The sequence below is a fragment of the Hemiscyllium ocellatum genome, chromosome 7, assembly GCF_020745735.1.
Source record: "Hemiscyllium ocellatum isolate sHemOce1 chromosome 7, sHemOce1.pat.X.cur, whole genome shotgun sequence".
Taxonomy (NCBI): domain Eukaryota; kingdom Metazoa; phylum Chordata; class Chondrichthyes; order Orectolobiformes; family Hemiscylliidae; genus Hemiscyllium; species Hemiscyllium ocellatum.
In genome coordinates this window covers 73,473,201-73,493,235 of record NC_083407.1, presented here as the reverse complement: position 1 = coordinate 73,493,235, position 20,035 = coordinate 73,473,201, and the positions used below count along the sequence as shown (strand labels likewise).

Sequence of the window (20,035 nt, the reverse complement as noted above, 5' to 3'; positions counted from 1 at the left end):
CAAGAGGAAGGAGACCAGAATTGCACACAATATTCTAATAGTGGCCTAACCAATGTCCTGTATAGCTGCAACATGACCTCCCAACTCTTGTACTCAGTACTCTGACCAATAAAGGAAAGCATACCAAATGCCTTCTTCACTCTCCTATCCACCTACGATTCTACTTTCAAGGAACTATGAACCTGCATTCCAAAGTCCCTTTGTTCAGCAACACTCCCTAGGACCTTACCATTAAGTGTATAAGTTCTGCTAAGATTTGCTTTCCCAAAATGCAGCACCTCACATTTATCTATATTATGCTCCATCTGCCACTCCTCAGCCCATTGGCACATCTGATCAAGATCCCGATGTAATCCAAGGTAACCTCCTTTGCATTACACCTGCAATTTTAGTGTCATCTTCAAACTTACTAACTATATACCTATTATGCTCATATCCAAATCATTTATATAAATGATGAAACGTAGTGGACTGTGGCACTCCACTGGTCACAGGCCTCCAGTCTGAAAAACAACCCTTCACCACCACTCTCTGTCTTCTACCTTTAAGCCAGTTCTGTATCCAAATGGCTAGTTCTCCCTGTATTCCATGAGATCTAACCTTGCTAACCAGTCTCTCATGGGGAACCTTGTCGAACGCTTTACTGAAATCCGTATCGATCGTGCCTACTGCTCTGTCCTCATCAATCCTTTTTGTTACATCTTCAAAAAACTCAATCAAGTTTATGAGACATGACTTCCCACGCACAAAGCCATGCTGACTATTGCTAATCAATCCTTGCCTTTCCAAATACATGTACATCCTGTCCCTCAGGATTCCCTCCAACAACTTGCCCACCACCGATGTCAGGCTCACTGGTTTATAGTTCCCTGGCTTGTCCTTACCACCTTTCTTAAACAGTGGCACCACCTTAGCCAACCTCCAGTCTTCCTGCACCTCACCTGTGATTATCGATGATACAAATATCTCAGCAAGAGGCCCAGCAATCACTTCCCAAGTTTCCCACAGAATTCTATGGTACACCTGATCAGGTCCTGTGAATTTATCCACTTTTACATGTTTCAAGACATCCAGCACTTTCTTCTCTGTAATATGGACATTTTTCAAGGTGTCACCATCTATTTCCCTACATTCTTTTTTTCTTCCATGTCCTTTTCCACAGTAAACACCGATGCAAAATACTTCTTTAATATCTCACCCATTTCCTGTGGTTCCACACAAAAGTCGCCTTGCTGATCTTTGTGGGGTCCTATTCTCTCTCTGGTTACCCTTTTTTCCCTTTGAGTTCTCCTGAACTCTATCTGCCAAAGCTATCTCATGTCCTCTTTTTGCCCTCCTGATATCCCTCTTAAGTATACTCCTACTGCCTTAATACTGATTTAAGGATTCACTCAGTCTATCCTGTCTATACCTAACATATGCTTCCTTCTTTTTCTTAACCAAGCCCTCAATATCTTTAGTTATCCAGCATTCTCTATACCTACCAGCCTTTCCTTTCACCCTAACAGCATATAATGTCTCTGGACTCTCGTTATCTCATTTCTGTAGGCTTCCAATTTTGCATCCGTCCCTATGAATGTCTGCACCCAGTCAGCTTTTGAAAGTTCTTGCCTAATACCATCAAAATTAGCCTTTCTTCAATTTAGAACTTCAACTTTTTGATCTGGTCTATCCTTTTCCATCACTGTTTTAAAACTAATAGAATTATGGTTGCTGGCCCCAAAGTGCTCCCCCACTGAACCTCAGTCACCTGCCCTTTCTTATTTCAAGTTTTAGGTCAAGTTTTGCACCTTCTCTAGTAGGTACGTCCACAAACTGAATCAGAAAATTGTCTTGTACACACTTAACAAATTCATCTCCATCTCAACCCTGATCACACTGGCAATCCCAGTCTATGTTTGGAAAGTTAAAATCCACGTCCATAACCACCTTATTATTCTTACAGATAACTGAGATCTCCTTACAAATTTGTTTCTCAATTTCTGTCTGACTATTAGGGGGTCTATAATATAATCCCAATAAGGTGATCATCCCTTTCTTGTTTTCCATTTCCTCCTAAATAACTTCCCTGGATGAATTTCCAGGAATATCCTCCCTCAGCACAGCTGTAATACTATCCCTTATCAAAGATGCCACTCCCCCTCGTCTCTTGTTCTCCTTATATACTTCCTGTAGCATTTGTATCCTGGAACATTAAGCTGCCATTCCTGTCCATCCCTGAGCCACATCTTTGTAATTGCTATGATAGCCCAGTCCCATGTTCCTAACCTTGCCCTGAGTTCATCTGCCTTCCCTTTTAGGCCTCTTGCATTGAAATAAATGCAGTTTAATTTATCAGTCCTACTTTGTTCTCTGCTTTGTACCTGCCTGCCCTGACTGTTTGACCTGCTCGTTTTCTCAAGTGTACCAGTGTCAGATTGATCTCTTGTACAGGTCATGTCTACCCCAAAAGAGATTCCAATGATCCAAAAATGTGAATCCTTTTGCCATACACCAGTTCCTCGGCCATGCATTCATCTGGCCTATCCTCCTATTCCTGCCCTCACTAGCTTGTAGCATCGGGAGTAATCCAGATATTACTACTCTCAAGGACCTCCTTTTTAAATTCCTGCCTAACTCTCTATATTCTCCCCTCAGAATGTCATCATTTTCCCTTCTTATGTCGTCGGTTCCAATACATACAATCACTTCCTGCTGGGTCCCCCTTGAGAACATTCTACACCCTCTCTGAGACATTTCTGATCCTGGCACCACTTACAATTTATATAAATGATGTGGATGAAGGGTTCAAAGATCATAGAATCATACAGCACAGAAAAAAGCCTTTTGGCTCACTATGCCTCTGCTGATCAAAGAACACTAATCCCATCAAGTACTCAACTAGATACTTCTTAATAGTTAAATGTGTTGATGATACAAGGATAGGTAGGAAAGTGACTTGTGAAGAGAACATTTGGGGCAGCACAGTGGTTCAGTGATTAGCACTGCTGCCTCACCGTGCCAGGGAACTGGGTTTGATTCCTGCCTTGGGCGATTGTGTGGAGTTTGCACATTCTCCCCGTGTCTGTGTGGATTTCCTCCGGGTGCTCTGGTTTTCTCCCTCATTCCAAAGATATGCAGGCCAGGTGAATCGGCCATGCTAAATTGCCCATTGTTGTGGTTCTGTTCACCGAGCTGGGAATTTGTGTTGCAGACATTTCGTCCCCTATCTAGGTGACATCCTCAGTGCTTGGGAGCTTCCTGTGAAGTGCTTCTGTGATCACAGCTCGGCGAACAGAACCACAACAACAAGCACCCGAGCTACAAATCTTCTCCCAAACTTTGAAATTGCCCATAGTATTAAGTGCATTAGTCAGGGTAAATGTACTGGAACAGGTCTGGGTGGGTTCTCTTCGGAGGGTCGGTGTGGAGTTGTTCGGTCAAAGAGCCTGTCTCCACACTGTAGGACATCTAGTCTAATCTACCAAACAACATATGGAGCTTAAAAAGTGAAGTAGATCAGATAAGTGACTGGACAAAGATTTAGCAAACTGAGTGCAATGTAAGAGAGTGTAAATTGTCCATTTTGGCAAAAAGAATCTACAGCAAAAGTTACTTCTTCAAAGAGCTTCAATAAATTGGTTAAACATAATTTCCATCTGGACTGTAAGAGGTTGCAAAGCTCTGATGTTCTGAAAGATCTGAGTTGCATGAATCACAGAAGGTTAGTATTGCAGGTACAACAATTAAACAGGAAAGCTAATAAAATGGTATGATTTATTGAGAGGGGAATTGAATGCAAAAATAGGGAGATTACGCTTCAGTTCTACAGGGCATTGGTGAGACCACATCAGGAGTATTCTGTACAGTGCTGGTCACTAGACTTAATGCATAGAAAGTATTTCAGAGAGGCTTTACTAAACTATTACCTGGATCGAGTCAATTGCATTATAAGAAAGACTCAACAGATTTGGCCAGTATTCTCTGGAGTTTAAAAGACATAACTTAATTGAAAATATGACAGGATTCATCAATGGTCAAAGGGCCTCTTCTGCGCTGTATTTTACTGTTTCCTCTTATGGGAGAATCTAGAAACTAAAGCTCATAGTTTTAAAAAAAGGGGCTTCCACTTAAAACATTTTTTTTCTCGAAAGGTTATCAGTCTTTGAAATTCCCTTGCTCAAGACTCATTGGCCTAGAATTTTTGAATATTTTTTAAGGCAGAGATGGATTCCTGATTACCAAAAGGATGAAAGATTATTGGAATATACAGGAATGCAGAGTTCTGGTTACAATCAGATCAGCGATGATCTTATTGAATAGCAGAGCAGGGTTAAAGGGCTAAATGACCTTTTCTTGTTTGCATGTTTGTAAGTCTGTACAGATCATTGATAAAAGTATCAACACTTTCTCCTCGTCACTGAGTACACTTGTTAAATTTAGCCCATGAGACAATGTTATTTTTTCGCAGATTGATGTAGGCACGAATGCCATATCAGTTGCTCATACATAACGTTTTCTTTGTTGACCCTGTCCCTGGCTGGGATACTGGCTGCATAGCCATCCACTGAGTACAACAGTGCACTGACCTGTTTACTGCTTGGCTTCACCATGAACCTGAATGCAACATGCTACCTGGCTAATTCAGCTATGTGGGAACATATTACTGCAGATGTTGGAATCTGTACTGATCTCAACAAATGCTGGAGATCACAACAGGTCAGACAGCATCCATGGAGAGAGAGCTAGCTAACATTTTGAATCTAAATAATGCTTCATCAGAGATGAAGTAAAGTGTGGAGAGGACAGCATTTATACTCTAGGTTGGACTAGGGGGAGGGTTGCTGGGGGTAGTGGATGTAGGGTGCAGGTGCAGAAAAGATGTTAATAGTTCAGATTAAGTGATCGGAATGTGAGAATGGCAGAACAATGATGTATCTCCTGCCAGACTTGAAAAGGCAATAAGTGGGCTGGGGGGGGTGGGGGAAGGACATGATAACAAGCTAAAACTAAGAAACCTTCACAACTTGAAGGTGTTGAACTCAATACAGAGGAACCTTGATTGTCAAGGTTGGGGCTGGTGTTGGATGGGGTTGGGGGGCGGACAGGGGCAGTGTTGGATGGCATTGGATGGGTGGGTGGAGTTGGGGGCCAGGCAGGGGCAGTGCTGGATGGGGTTGGGGGATGGGGTTGGGGAGTGGGTGGGTTGGGGAGGGGGGTGGGGGGGGTGGTGGCGGGGGCTCGCACACAGTGTGCTGTTGTCTCATCTCCTGAACAGGGAGTGGACTTAACAGAAAACTCCAAGCCCCAGAGGAAAGGCATTGAATCAATTAACCGAATAATGAATTATTCGAACGAAATAGTGCTCCCCCATCTCGTTCGTATTAAGTCCAGAAGGCAATAAAATGCCTCGTCTGAAGAGGAGATGTCATATCTCCAGTTTGCGTTGTGATTCACTGGAACACTGCAGCATGCCGAGGACATACATGTGGACATGTGAGCGCCTTGCAGATTATGGAAGTGCTGTCCATGAAAGAGGCTTAAGAACAGGATATCAAATGTAAAATCTTCCAAGTTTATTGATGGTATTAACACAGATGACAAAGAAATAAAAAATACAATTCAGGGATGCTGGATCTTTTAGGTTTTTGCACCCACTGGTAGTAATTGAGTACAGTGATATGAACCCCCAATTTGCAATGAATGCACGGAAATAATGGTAAAATATTGAAACGAACAGTTGGGAAGAATACTGAACAAGAAATGGGCTGGAGTTTATTATCAAAATATAACTCAAAAGATAAATTCAAAGCACGGGCACAATTTACTAAAAGCGAGATAAACTGTGAAGAGGGATAAAATCCAAAGGCAGCTGCTTTGGATTAATGTTTCTTTAGAAGGGAGTAACTTTGGGTTGAAGCTTTATACATTTTTTTCTTCATCAGACGGCTCTTGGACACTGAGGATGAACTCAGCGATATCCAATCAGATTCCGTTCCATCAGAAGTCCGGGACTGGTTGGCATCCACCTTCACGAGGAAGATGGGGGTGATGAGAAAAAGGCCAGCAGAAAAGCCCAGATTTCGCAGCATTGTTCATGCTGTTCAAGCCGGCATTTTTGTCGAGAGGTAAATGAAAGTGTATTTGCAGTGTTGTGGTATTGCTTTTGATTAATACCTGTAAATTGTAAAAACTGAAAGGTAAAGTTTAATGTTGCTGTTTTTATAATTGTTGTTGAATGGTTGACATTTATTCTAAAATGCTCGGTGCTTTTCAAACTATTAGAAGTGCAGTTTTAAGGTCGTAAGGAAAAGTCAATTCTGTCTGAAGAATTACACCAATAATTATTTGTGCTAAATATACACACGAGCATTATGAACAGGATTGTAAAGGGCTATTTCCATAATCTCGGAGAGTAGCAGTCAGAGAACTGGGTCTGTAGTTTTAGAGCTCTACCTCTGTTTTACTCTCTGAAAAGTAAACTATTCACATCCTCCTGACTTCTCAACATGACTACAAGGCTTTGATGCTTTTGGCCACATCATCATCTCTCAAAGCTGCTCTGCCAGCTGCACGTGACCCTTCATGCCTCTTTTCAGTCTTATTAATCAAATCATAGGCAGATAATCACCTTTGATGTCTTTACCTATCTTCTGACTTCCGATGTCTCCAAAGGATCTACCCTCTGCCTTTCATTGCTTCTTATCTGCATGTTACCCCTGAGGAACACCATCTAAAACTACAATGTCAGTTTTCACATGGACAATGACAACACCAAACTCCACTTCACCACCATCTCTCTCTACCCATTCACCATCTCTCTCTACCCATCCACCACCTCTCTCTACCCATCCACCACCTGTCTCTACTCATCCACCATCTCTAAGTTATCAGATTGTTTTTCTGACATCCAGTATTTCATTAGCACACATTTCCTCCAATTAAAGATTGACCATTAAAACTGCATCATCTGATGCTGAACCTAATTTCTGACCACTCTTGGGGGAATTTCGAACGAGAGGACATAATTACAGAATAAGGGGATACAGTACTCATTTACAACCGAGATGCAAAAGAATTTCTTCTCTCAAAGGGTAATGAATGCTTGGTAATTCTGCATCGTAAGTGTTGCGGAGACTAGATCACTGCAAATATTTAAAGAGGAGGTAGATAGATTTTTGCGATATGGAAGAGTTGATGCTTGTGAGAAGCTGATATGAAAGGGGAGTTGAGGTCTGGGCAGATCTTACAAAATCAAAGAGTGTGGAATTCCTGATGAAGGGCTTATGCCCGAAACATCAACTCTCCTGCTCCTTGGATACTATCTGGCCTGCTGTGCTTTTCCAGTGCCATTCTTTTTTACTCTGATCTTCAGCATCTACAGTCCTCACTTTCTCTTAGATCTTATAGAATGTTGGAAAGGCTTTCAGGGATAAACATCCTACTTCTGTTCCTACTTCTTATGTTCTATTATTCTAAAACTGTACACCTCTCTGCCTCTCTTTGCTCCTTTAAGTTGCTTCCTAAAATTTGTGTCGTGATCTAAATTTTAACATTTGTTCTCAAGCTTTGACTTTTAACAGTGGAATAACTTGAGGATGGTTTATTGTGTTAAAAGTGGCATATAAATGCAAGTTGTTATTGTTGATTAATCACAGCTCCCTGCTAAGGGGTATAAGCTTGCAGAATTTACTGTTTAAACAGTATTTACATGTCATCTTGTAAAATATGCCTTTTTAAAATTCTTTCAGGGGAGTGGGTGTCATAGCTAAACCATCCAGCATTTATTGCCCATCCCCAACTGCCCAGGGGCTAGCTAACAGTCAGCTATGAGCCTTAGGTGACTCTCTGTGTGGAGTTTGCACATTCTCCCCGTGTCTGTGTGGGTTTCCTCTGGGTGCTCCGGTTTCCTCCCACAATCCAAAAATGTGCAGGTTAAGTGAATTGGCCATGCTAAATTGCCCATAGTGTTAAGTGAAGAGGTAAATGTAGGAGTATGGGTCTGGGTGGTATACGCTTCGACGGGTCAGTGTGGACTTGTTGGGCCGAAGGGCCTGTTTCCAAACTGTAAGTAATCTGATCTAATCTAATATCTCATGCAGTGCATTTTGGGTACCTGTGACTGCTGTTATGAAGGAAAATGTTGCTCCAAACACCCCCATCTATTAGCTTACTCACTTGGAGTTATTCATGTGCAGTCCTAGATACACATAATATTTTAATCTTTCATTGGGAGTGGGTGTTCCTGACAAGGCCAGCATTTCTTGTCTTTCTCTAATGGCTTGCTTGGCCATTCGAGTTAAGAGTTAGCTACATTGCTGTGGATCTGGAGTTACATATCAGCCAGAGCAGGTAAGGATGGCAGAGTTCCTTCCCAAAAGAACATTCATGAAACAGATGGATTATATTGAAAATCGATGGTAATTTCCTGGCGCGATTAGCTTTTTATTCCAGCTTTATTCAATGAATTTGAGGAGACAATAGTTTACTGTTAATGTTCTGAGAATATAGGTTTGAATCCTACCATGGCATTTGAATTCAATACAAATCTTGAATAAAAGGCTAGCTAAAGGTGACGATGTAACTGCTACTGATTGTTCTAAAAACCCATCTGCTTCATTAATATTCTTTCAGAAAGAAATCTACTTTCCTTACTTGGTTTGGTCTATATGTGACTCTAGATCCATAGCAACATGGCTGACTGTTAGCTAGCCCCTGGACAGTTGGGAATGGGCAATAAATGCTGGCTGGCTTAGCTATGACACCCACTTCCCTGAAAGAATTTTAAAAAGGCATTTTACTAGTTGCCATGGTGTTAGTTGAACCCACGTCCCTTACCATTAGCCTGAACTTTAGGATTAGTGTTTCACTGATACTGATACAGATACAATGGGTTGAATGGGCTCCTTCTGTACTGTAAAATTCCATGATTATATGATGTTACTAGCATGGCACCATCTCCAATTCAGGTGATGTTCTTATTTTCACTCCATGTTATCAATATATATCCAATATGAATGACATGAAAAACAGGAGTGGAAGCCACAGCCCAATTTATTAAGGCAGAAGTGCTAAGGCTGACATGAGTGGATTCCCCCAACTGAATATATCTAACCAAGATAGAACTGAGCAAGTCCTGATCTTTATAGTTTATTACTGCACTAAATAATGCATTCTTTGAGTGAGTTTTCAAGGGAGCTTGTAATAATTACACATGAGGCTGAAGTTCATGAGTAAATATTGGTTTGTCAGGGAGTTGGAAATATCCACAAATCTTTAAGGTGGCAAACAGGATCTACATTTGGGAGTTCTGCCCCCTTTCCCAGCTCGAAATTTTTAATAGTGCAAGAGAAGAGGACATACAGTGTGTAGCTGTGGTACACAGAGTTAAGCATCTTTTAGCGCTGGGAGAAAGTGAGGACTGCAGATGCTGGAGATCAGAGTCAAGAGTATGGTGCTGGAAAAACACAGCAATTCAGGCATCATCTGAGGAGCAGGAGAATTGACGTTTCGGGCATGAGTTCTTCATCAGGAATCTCTTAGCGCTTCCTAATATTCATGATTTTGTGGTAGGCTCTCAAGAGTTTATTGTTCATCATCCTTCAAGAGTGTGAACAACCATAGTAGGGATGAGGGAACTATTGAAAGATAACTTCAGTAGATCTTTAACAGGTCCCTATGTCACCCATATTACTCTACCCAGCCCCAGTGGCCCTCCATATCCTCTATTTCGACTCACTATACTTCTGTGCCCATAATAGGTACTCGTGAAAGAGCAAATTAATTCTTTAGTAACACCAGTAAAAAAGCTTTAAAAAGAGCTATTATGACTTTTTTTAGTAATGCTGTTACCAAAGTCTCATAAAATTTCAAATCAACTATACCTTTAAGGTGTCAATAGCAGCAACTACAAGCATATGCTACCTCTTTATCTTGTGTAAATAAATAATGGGCCGTTCACAAAATAGATTTAAGAAGAAGCTGACAGTGAAGCAATGTTTCCTTGTGTACAATCACTTGAACAAACTAATGGATGTCTGGCTCAAAACCAAGTCTCAGTATGTATGTTTGAGTTGTGATGCTTCACAGGCAGGTGAAACAGATTTCTCCAAGCTTCATTGGAAATTCAGTCATTCTGCCCATTTTGCCAAACAATAGAATACAGGTTTGCTGAGATCCTTTAACAACATTAAAAAGTCAGCACATTTTCATTACAGCCTTCACTGATGATTGAAACTTTTTTAAACAGGCAGAATCTGGTAGATGTTGGGCCCTCAGTCTCTCATATAGTTGATTGTGTTGCTAAAGTGCTCTTTGTAGGCACAATGCAGTTTCACTAATTGTACAAATAGTTTCACCTTTAAGATTTGAAATAGAGTCACTATCTTGAGTAAGCATTCGAGAATTTCAGTTCTGTTTGCCCTATGTGCTCATCTTCTCCGATGTGTGCTTTTCTCTTTTTTTTTACTCAGTCATTTTGCTACTTTTACATTCTTATATCCAACGGAAACAACTTTATCCTGCACCTTTATGTTCTTTTTTTTAACTGGGTGTCCCACCCACCCTCTGAGGACCCCTTCTCCCACCTCCACCACACTCCATCCACCTGGACACCCCATGCCGGTCTATTACTCGGCCTCGATCTCTTCATTTCCAACGGCCGCCAGGAATTAAATGCCTCAACCTGTCTACCCTACTCCTCCACTCCAACCTCTCACCCTCAAAACATGCAACCCTCCACTCCCTCTGCTCCAATCCCAACCTCACCATCAAACCAGCGGACAAAGGGGTGCAGTGGTAGTTTGGCACACCGACCTCTACACTGGTGAAGCCAGATGCCAACTTGAAGACACCTCCTCCTACCTCCCCCTCGATCATGACCTCAACCCCCATCACCAAACCATTATCTCCCAGACCTTACACAACCTCATCACCTCAGTAGATCTCCCACCAACAGCTTCAAACCTCATAGTTTGGGAACCCTGCACAGCCCGCTTCTACCTCCTTTCCAAGATCCACAAGCCTGACCACCCCTTGCCGACCCATTGTCTCAGCATGCTCCTGCCCCACCGAACTCAGCTACACCTACCTCAATACTGTCCTATTCCCCCCAATCCAAGGACTCCCCACATACGTTCGGGACACCACCCACACACTCCAACTCCTCCAAGACTTCCATTTCCCCGGCCCCCAACACCTCATCTTCACCATGGACATCCAATCCCTCTACACTCCATCCACCATGACTAAGGCTTCCAAGCCCTCCATTTCTTCCTCTCCCAACGTCCCCACCTATACCCTTCCACTGACACTCATTCGTTTGGCTGAACTGGTCTTCACCTCAACAATTTCTCTTTTGAATCCTCCCTCCAGACAAGAGGGGTAGCCACGGGTATCCGCATGATCCCCAACCATGTCTGTCTCTTTGTTGGCTACGTAGAACAGTCCATCTTCCGGAGTTACACCGGCACCACTCTCCACCTCTTCCTCGGCTACATTGATGACTGCATTGGCTCCACCTCATGCTCCCGCGAGTAGGTTGAGCAGTTCAGCAATTTCACCAACACATTTCACCCCAACCTTAAATCTACATGGACCATCTCTGACACCTCCCTCCCCTTCCTGGACTTCTCCATCTCCATCAATGATGACCAACTCATCACTGACATTTTTTACAAACCCACCAGCTACCTGGACTACACCCCTTCCCACCCTACCTCCTGCAAAAATGCCACCCCGTATTCCCAATTCCTCTGCCTCTGCCGTATCTGCTCCCAGGAAGACCCGTTCCACCACAGAACACACCAGATGGCCTCCTTCTTTAAAGACTGTAATTTCCCTTCTCACGTGGTTAAAGACGCCCTCCAATGCATCTCATTCACGTCCCGCACCTCCACCCTGAAGCCCCACTCCACCAACTGTAACAAGGACAGAACCCCCTGGTGCTCACCTTCCACCCTACCAACCTTTAAATAAACTGCATCATTCGCCGACATGTTCGCCACCTGCAAACAGACCCCACCACCCCTATCTGCTTTCCACCCCTATCTGCTTTCTGCAAAAACCGTTCCCTCTGTGACTACCTGGCCAGGTCCACACCCCCCAACAACCCACCCTCCCCTCCTGTCACCTTCTCCTGCCACCACAGGAATTGCAAAACCTGTGCCACACCTCCCCGCTCACCTCCATCCAAGGCCCCAAAGGAGCCTTCCACATCCATCAAAATTTCACCTGCACATCCAACAATATCATTTATTGTATCCATTGCTCCCGATGCGGTCTCCTCTACACTAGGGAGACTGGACGCCTCCTTGCAGAGCACTTTAGGGAACATCTCCGGGACACCCGCACCAATCAACCCCACTGCCATGTGGCCCAATATTTCAACTTCCCCTCCCACTCTGCCAAGAACATGTAGGTCTTGGGCCTCCTCCACCGGCACTCCCTCCCCACCCGATGCTTCATCTTCCACCTCAGAATCTTTCAACCCCAGGGCATCAATGTGGACTTCACCAGTTTCCTCATCTCCCCTCTCCCCACCTTACCCCAGTTCCAAACGTCCAGCTCATGTCCTGTCCCACCTATCAGTCTTCCTTCCCACCTATCTGCTGCACCCTCCTCCTGACCTATCATCTTTACCCCTTCCTCCAACCACCTTTTGCACTCTCAACTACCTTCTCCCCAACCCCACCTCCCTCCCATTTACCTCTGCACTCCTGAGGCTTTCAGCCTCATTCTTGATGAAGGGCTCCGGCCTGAAACATCGATTTTCCTGCTCCTCGGATGCTGCCTGACCTGCTGTGCTTTTCCAGCACCACTCCAATCTTGAGTCTAATCTCCAGCATCTGCAGATCTCTCTTTCGCTCTGTCAGCTCAGTTGGCTGGATGGCTGGTTTGCAATGCAGTGTGACACCAACAGCATGGATTCAGTTCCTATTCTGCCTGAGGTCACCATGAAGGACTATTCTTCACAACATCTTGCCTTGCTCAAGGTATAGCGACCCTCAGATTAAACCATCACCAATTATCTCTCTCTAACGAGGGAGCACCCCTGTGATCCAATAGGACTATGGAAACTTTATCTCTGGCTATCTATTTAAGATGGAACCAATACTGTTAATAGAGTTTATCTCTGATTGTCAGAACCAAAATTTCTAACCTAAAGTTTTCAGTTTTTCAAATTACAGAAATATTAGACTTCCAATCTAATACTTAGGCATCAAAGTATGAACAGAAGCTGCTGGCAAGGAGCAATACTTGCAGAATAGGGCATAGGTTAAAGGATCAGCCCTAGACAATGCTAGTACACGTGGCCTGATTATACTTGGCTATGATAATTTACCTTTATTACAGAAAGCGCTGAGGAATTTTCAATAAAGATGCAAAAAACCCTGTAAATGACACCTGAATTGTGTTGGCATATTCTATGTTTTGACTCTACGTAAATTCAAATTGGCATTATTAAAACATTGATTTGCCTCCCTTCATTGTAGGTGTTGAATAGCAAACTGTGAATTTTCAGTCTTTTTCTATTTATTCAAATATTTACATTTCAACATTATTTTTCCTTATTTAGAACAAATTATATGTCTTGTAGGCGAAGCAGTGATGCACAGAAAAATCTTGGAAACATTTACCTTAACTCTAAATATTGGTAATGGAGTAAATGTTTATTCAAGTCTTGAGACAGACTGAGAAAAGTAAACCTTATTTAGATTATCTGGTTAATCGTATTAGAAATAAAATAACCATCTCTAAATCTGTTATATAGACACAAGTTCTGATCATCAGCAAGATTCATCAGGGCCAAAGTCTCTCTTTAAACATATTCATTCATTTGAATATTCATTTAAGCATTTTAAAATGACTGCTGGAAAGGGGCAAATGTTTAACTACCTAAATCATATTCTGAATGTACTGAATCAGTACTGAATGGTGTAAAAGCAAATTCTAACCACAGTGTGGTCAAATTCCTAATCAGCTTTTCTTTTCAAAGTAATCGTAGACTGCTTCAACAGCACCTCCCAAATCCATGACTTCCATCTCTTAATAATACAGGGCAACAGATATATTTGAATACGATCACCTGCAAGTTCCACTCCAATCTATAGGTTGAAATAATGTCATCGTTCTTTCACTGTTGCTCGATCAAAATCTTGGAACACTTTTCCTACACACCATGGGCTACAGCAGTTCAAGAAGACAATTCACCACCATCTTCTCAAGGGCAACCAGGAATTGGCAATGAATCCTGCCCACATCCCCTGAACAAGAAACCTAAGGCATGATCTCACTAAATAACTAAACAGTTTAAGCAGCAATATCATATACCCCTGTTTCAGTTTCTCATGTTCTATGTTCTTTAGGGAATTAATGGAAAGTTCAGTTAGGCTTTTGTCTAAACTCAAGAAGATCATAATCATAGTCATATATCATGGAAACAGACATTTTGGTCCAACCTGTCCATGCCAACCATAATCTCAAACCAAACAAGTCCCACCAGCCTATGCTTCACCCATATACCTCCAAACATTTCTTATTCATGTACTTATCTAACTGTACTTCAAACATTGTAACTTTATAAATGTCCACCTCTTCCTCTGGAAGTTCATCCCACAAACGAACTACTGTCTGTGAAAAAAAAAGGTTCCTCATGTCTTTTTGAAAATCTTTCTTTCACTTTAAAAACATGCCCCTAGTCTTGAAATCCCCACCCTAGGAAAAATACACCAGCCACTCACTTTATCTGTATCCCTCATGATTTTATAAACCTCTGTAAGATCACTCCTCGCCCTCCTATGCTCCAGTGAAAAAAGACCTGGCCTATCCTGATAATTTTTATAACTCAAACTTTCCATTCCTGGCAACATCCTGATAAATCTCTTCCGAACCCTATTATAATTGATAACATACTTCTTATAGCCGGGTGACCAGAATTGGCACAGTTCTTCAGAAGAGGCCTCACCTGTACAACCTCAACATAACATCCCAACTCCTATAATCAAAGGTCTGAGCAATGAAGGCTCATTCTATACAAATATGGACAAAATATAGATATATTGAGGTTACTGCTAACTAAGCTGCTCCCCAATATTTCTGATTTCTCAGAGGATTAAGACATCATTGTCTTGTCAAGTAAAGCTCCAAATGGCAAAGACATGACTCATCCGACATAACCAGGTATAATTCCCAGCTTTTTACAGATGTGGCTACAATTTTCCCTCAGTTTATTTGTTGCTTCCCCTCCCACCTATCATGTTAGTAATAATGGTACATGTACAACACTTGGCCGCCACCACAATCAATACTTCCTGTTTTCAATTTCAACAACCTTGAAAATCCAAAAAAGATGATTCACTTTCAGCTATTTATGATATCACCTCAAAACCAATATATAATCGTAAAATGTAGGCTGTTTTTTTTACAGTCAGTAGAGAAGAAATGTACTTTACACATAGCCAGGAAAAGAAAAAAACCCATAAAGCTCTGTTGGCAGATTTCTCTATTCCAACATCAGTTTGAATGTGGCATACTGTTATGGGGATCTCCAGTCAGCCAGCCACAGTGATGTCATCAGGTGGGGTAAGCAGCCAATCCCATTGATGTATTCTCACCAACAACAAAACTTGTAGTTAAAGTCAGTGAATGTTTTGACTGTTGCTTGTAAATTTTACAAGTAACTGAATTAAAGATTGGGACTAAGATGGAGGCCAAAGTATAATAAAGCCTCTTCCAAAAATTCAAAAACTGTGTTATCATAACGGTAAAGTATAACTTTCGTCAAATAGAAAAAATGTTCTTTTTGTGACAGCGAGGCTGCCTTGGAATAGTTAAGAACTGAGACATCTTTTAAAAATCAAGCTACAGCTCATTCAACAATGTCTAAGTTTTCAAGAATTTCTACATTAGGCCCAAGAGCATTAGATTGAATGTTTTTGTTAGTTCAACAATTTTCAATTAATTGCACACTTGGGGAATCATAATAACTCGATCTATGGGGAAGCATAGAATGGCTAAAAGCAGCTTTAATTGAATATGTGCAAACACCAGAAACTGCTGTCAGTGTCAGGAGACTAATGAGGGGAAAGTTCTCAGGTTCCTGGTCTTTGGTACTACAAAATCCAGGCTAAGGAGGAAAAGCTTTGGTGAGACAAAGAAAAACTGCAACTAAAGCAGTGAGCAAAATGCAGCAAAACATTAAGAGGCACATTAAAGAACTCAAAATGAATTCTGAATCTATGTTCTGCCTTTAAATTCCTGCTTCAAACTAGATTCTAGATTCTAAATTGTCCATTTTGTTTGTGAGGAACTAATAAACTCGATGGATTAGCATCAAAGGCATTGTGGTCCCAACGATAAAAAGGGAATTTTATTTATTACATTATGTCATACATGCAACTACTTACTCTCCCCTCTGCAACTCACACTATTTTCAGTTGGAAAATCAAGCAGTTTGAGTCACTCACATATGATTCGTGACCCAGGTTGTTCACATGAGCACACTGTAAGATCTACTATCTTAATATCACATTACTAGTAGTCCTTAAGTCTAATAAGTACAAAATTTATAAAGGTAAAAATCAGCAAAAATAGCTGAGTAATCCTCTCAGCAGCCCACATGATTGGCACCACATCCATAAACATTTCACCGCTGATAGTCAATAGCAGCTCTGTGTACCATCACCAAGATGCACTGCAGAAGTTCATTAAGGCTCTTTAGCCAGAACTTTCCGAACCCACGATTGCTACCAACTCGAAGTATAAAGGCATCAGATAGATGAGAACACCACCACCTGCAAGTTCCCCGCTGAGCCACGAACCACTGTCGCTGGGTCAACATCCTGGAACTTCCTCCCTAAAGGCATTGTGGGTAGACATATGCCACATGGATTGCAGTGATTTAAGAAGACAGCTCATGATCACTTTCTCAAGGACAATTAGGGAAGAGCAATAAATACTTAGCCCAGTCATGAATTAATATAAAAATAATTGCATTACGAAAAGAAATGGCCATCAGAGCTTCTTATTGACTTGGGGACAGGAATAAATGGAAAAATATAGAAAAGTATGAGTCTTATTTCAGGGTCGTGTTACTGAAACCTGTTGTCAAATATATACTTATCATTTTGATTTTAAGGATGTACCGAAGAACATCAAACATGACTGGACTGACTTATCCATCAGCAGTGATATCTGCTTTAAAGGTGTGTAACACAACAGTTTTAAAAACTCTGACAATATGAGATTAGTTAAGCATTATGTCTAAATTTGACATTTCTTTTCTTTTTGCAGAATGTTGATAAATGGTCATTTAATGTATTCGCCCTCAATGAAGCCAGTGGGGACCATGCTCTGAAGTTCATGGTGCACGAGTTGTTCACCCGATATGATCTTATCAATCGTTTCAGGGTCAGGAAACTTTCAAGTTTAATATATAATTAAAATAAAGCAATGTATTTTCCAAATCATTGGCCAGGAAATATTAATTGAATCCAGTACATCTTAACGTATCTGTATGCAACTGCCCATCAAATAAATATTTCATTATAATGTATTCAGTTAGAATTTCTAGTGAATAATAATATTGATTGAAAATAACCTATTCATTTTGCCACTTATAACAATTGTGGTTTGCATGATGATTCAGAATTGTCTGACATCAACTCCCACTGAAAGATTAGATCCCTATCACTAAATGATTACTTAATCACGAACACCACATATCATAGGCTACAACGTAGATGAAGTTAATGATATTTTCTACACATTTCCCTCCTTTCCAAGCTGTGCAGTTCATCCTTGTTCACCATGTAGGTGAAAAATAATCAAATAACACATGAAAATGAATGCGTCAATACTGACATCATTACAATCTGTAAATTTTAGTGAATGGAACTGCAGACCAAGGAAGCACAAGAAATATGAAGGCAACAAATAGAAAATGTTGAGCCAAAGGAAGAATTTTCTGCTATTTTGTTTTATGATCATCCACTCCCAAAATCATGACCAGATGGGTGAAAACCAAGGCTGCCTACTCCAAAATCACACATGCAAATCAAATTCTCCGCTGGTAACACTTTGACCTGAGCGAAATTTAAGCTGTTACTACAAAAATAAAGCTTTATTGAGTGTTGATGTACATAGATCACATCTTGATCACAGTAGGAAGTACCAAAAGTATTAAGATTATCATGTCTTGAATATGCTGGGTGCATTCCTGTCATTAGAAGCATTTGGAGTGAATTGCCTAACAACTGAATAAAGTAAACATCGCCAGAGTCCTACTGGATCATAGGTCTGCTCTCTCATTAGAGAGAGATGATTGGTGATGGTTTAACCTGAGGGTCACCATAACTTGGTCAAAGGGAGATGTTGAGAAAGAGTGTCCTTCCTGGTAAACTCAGGCAGTGTAGGAACTGAATCCATGCTGTTGGTGTCACTCTGCATCACAAGCCAGCCTTTGAGCTAACTAACCCCTGCATGTACTCCACCAGTCTATCAATTTGAATAGTTAAGGCTCCAAACAGTGTTGTGAATAAAGGAGTAGTAAGTTTGCAGATGACACAAAAAAAATTGGTGGTGTAGTGGACAATGAAGATTGTTATCTCAGAATACAACAGGACTTTAGTCAGATGGGCCTAGAAGTTGCAGATGGAGTTTAATTTTGACAAATGTGAGGTGTTGCATTTTAGTGAGGCAAATCAAGGCAAGATTTATATACTTATTGGTAGAACCTTGAGTGCTGCTAAACAAAGAGACATTAGAGTGCAAGTTCATAATTCCTTAATGGTGGAGTCACAGGTAGACAGGGTAGCGAAGAAGGTATTTGGTACACTTGTCTTTATTGGTCAGTCCCTGATATAGGAAAATGTTGTTCAACTTGAAAAGGTTCAGAAAAAATTTACAAAGGTTGGAGGAGTTGAGCTATAAGGAGAACCTGAAAGGCTGGGGCTATTTTCCCTGGAGCATTGGAGACTGAAGGGTGACCTTATGGAAGTTTATATAAACATGATAAGGTGAATAGCCAAGATCTTTTTTCTCCCAGGGTGGGGGAATCCAGAACTAGAGGGCATGGATTTAAGGTGAGAGGGGAAAGATTTAAAACAGACATAAGGGGCAACATTTTCACACAAAGGGTTGTGCATGTATGGAATGAGCTGCCAGAGGAAGTAGTGGAGGCTGGGACAATTACAACATTTATAAGGCATTTGGATGGGTATAGGAATAGGAAGGGTTTAGAGGGATAGGAGCCAAATGCTGTAAAATGGGACTAGATTAGATTAGGACACCTGGTCAGTATGGACGAGTTGGATCAAAGTGTCTGTTTCCTTGCTGTACATCTCTATGACTCTGATGTTGTGGTCCCAAAGACCAAGGAAAATTCCTGCCTATTATATTGAAGAATCTGAACAACTACATTACCAACAGTTCTTCTGGGTTTTGGGTTATTAGACTGACCAGATAGGTAGGAGAAAAATTCAATTTTACCTCCTTTGAATTATTGCAACCATTACCCTATGCTCACTCTTAAAGCTGGCATTTTGAAAACTCAGTAAGTCTGTAGACAAGTGCCTCAGAGTTACCATTCCTGGTGTGGAATGCTGTTACTTAATGATCCCTAGGAATTAGGATGAGTTCAGCTGAGAGAAAAAGAAATCTATATGTCCCAACTTTCCATATTCTACCAACAAAGCAGGAGATATGGAATTTATGTCCTCTTGTCCTTCAGTTTAATTTGACATAATAGTAGATCATTTTGTAATAGTCATAGGGAAGTAAATCTGGGTCATATATATTATAAGTATATGAAACAGTACTGGTCAAGAAACAAAAACAGAAATTGCTAGAGAAACTTGGCTGGCCTGGCAGTGTCTGTGGAGAGAAAGCAGAGTTAACGTTTTGAGTCGAGTAACCCTCCTTCAGAATCCTACAGAACAGAGGGTCGTGGTGGAAAGATGCTTTTCAGAATAGAGGGTTGTGATTAGTGGTGTTCCACAGGGATCAGTGCTGGGGCCCCTGCTATTCGTGGTCTACATAAACAAATTGGAGGAAAACG

General features: G+C 41.3%; 1 protein-coding gene across 3 annotated transcripts in view; it reads left to right on the top strand.

The window, feature by feature from the left end:
- The window catches only part of pde1a (phosphodiesterase 1A, calmodulin-dependent), a 239,350-nt gene that overhangs the window by 178,406 nt on the left and 40,909 nt on the right, over positions 1 to 20,035 (top strand). For all 3 annotated transcript variants that reach the window (XM_060827979.1, XM_060827980.1, XM_060827981.1), the window contains exons 3-5: positions 5,925 to 6,107; positions 17,117 to 17,183; positions 17,272 to 17,388. In XM_060827979.1, coding sequence (XP_060683962.1) covers positions 5,925 to 6,107; positions 17,117 to 17,183; positions 17,272 to 17,388 — 367 coding nt within the window. The remainder of the gene's footprint in view (positions 1 to 5,924; positions 6,108 to 17,116; positions 17,184 to 17,271; positions 17,389 to 20,035) is intronic.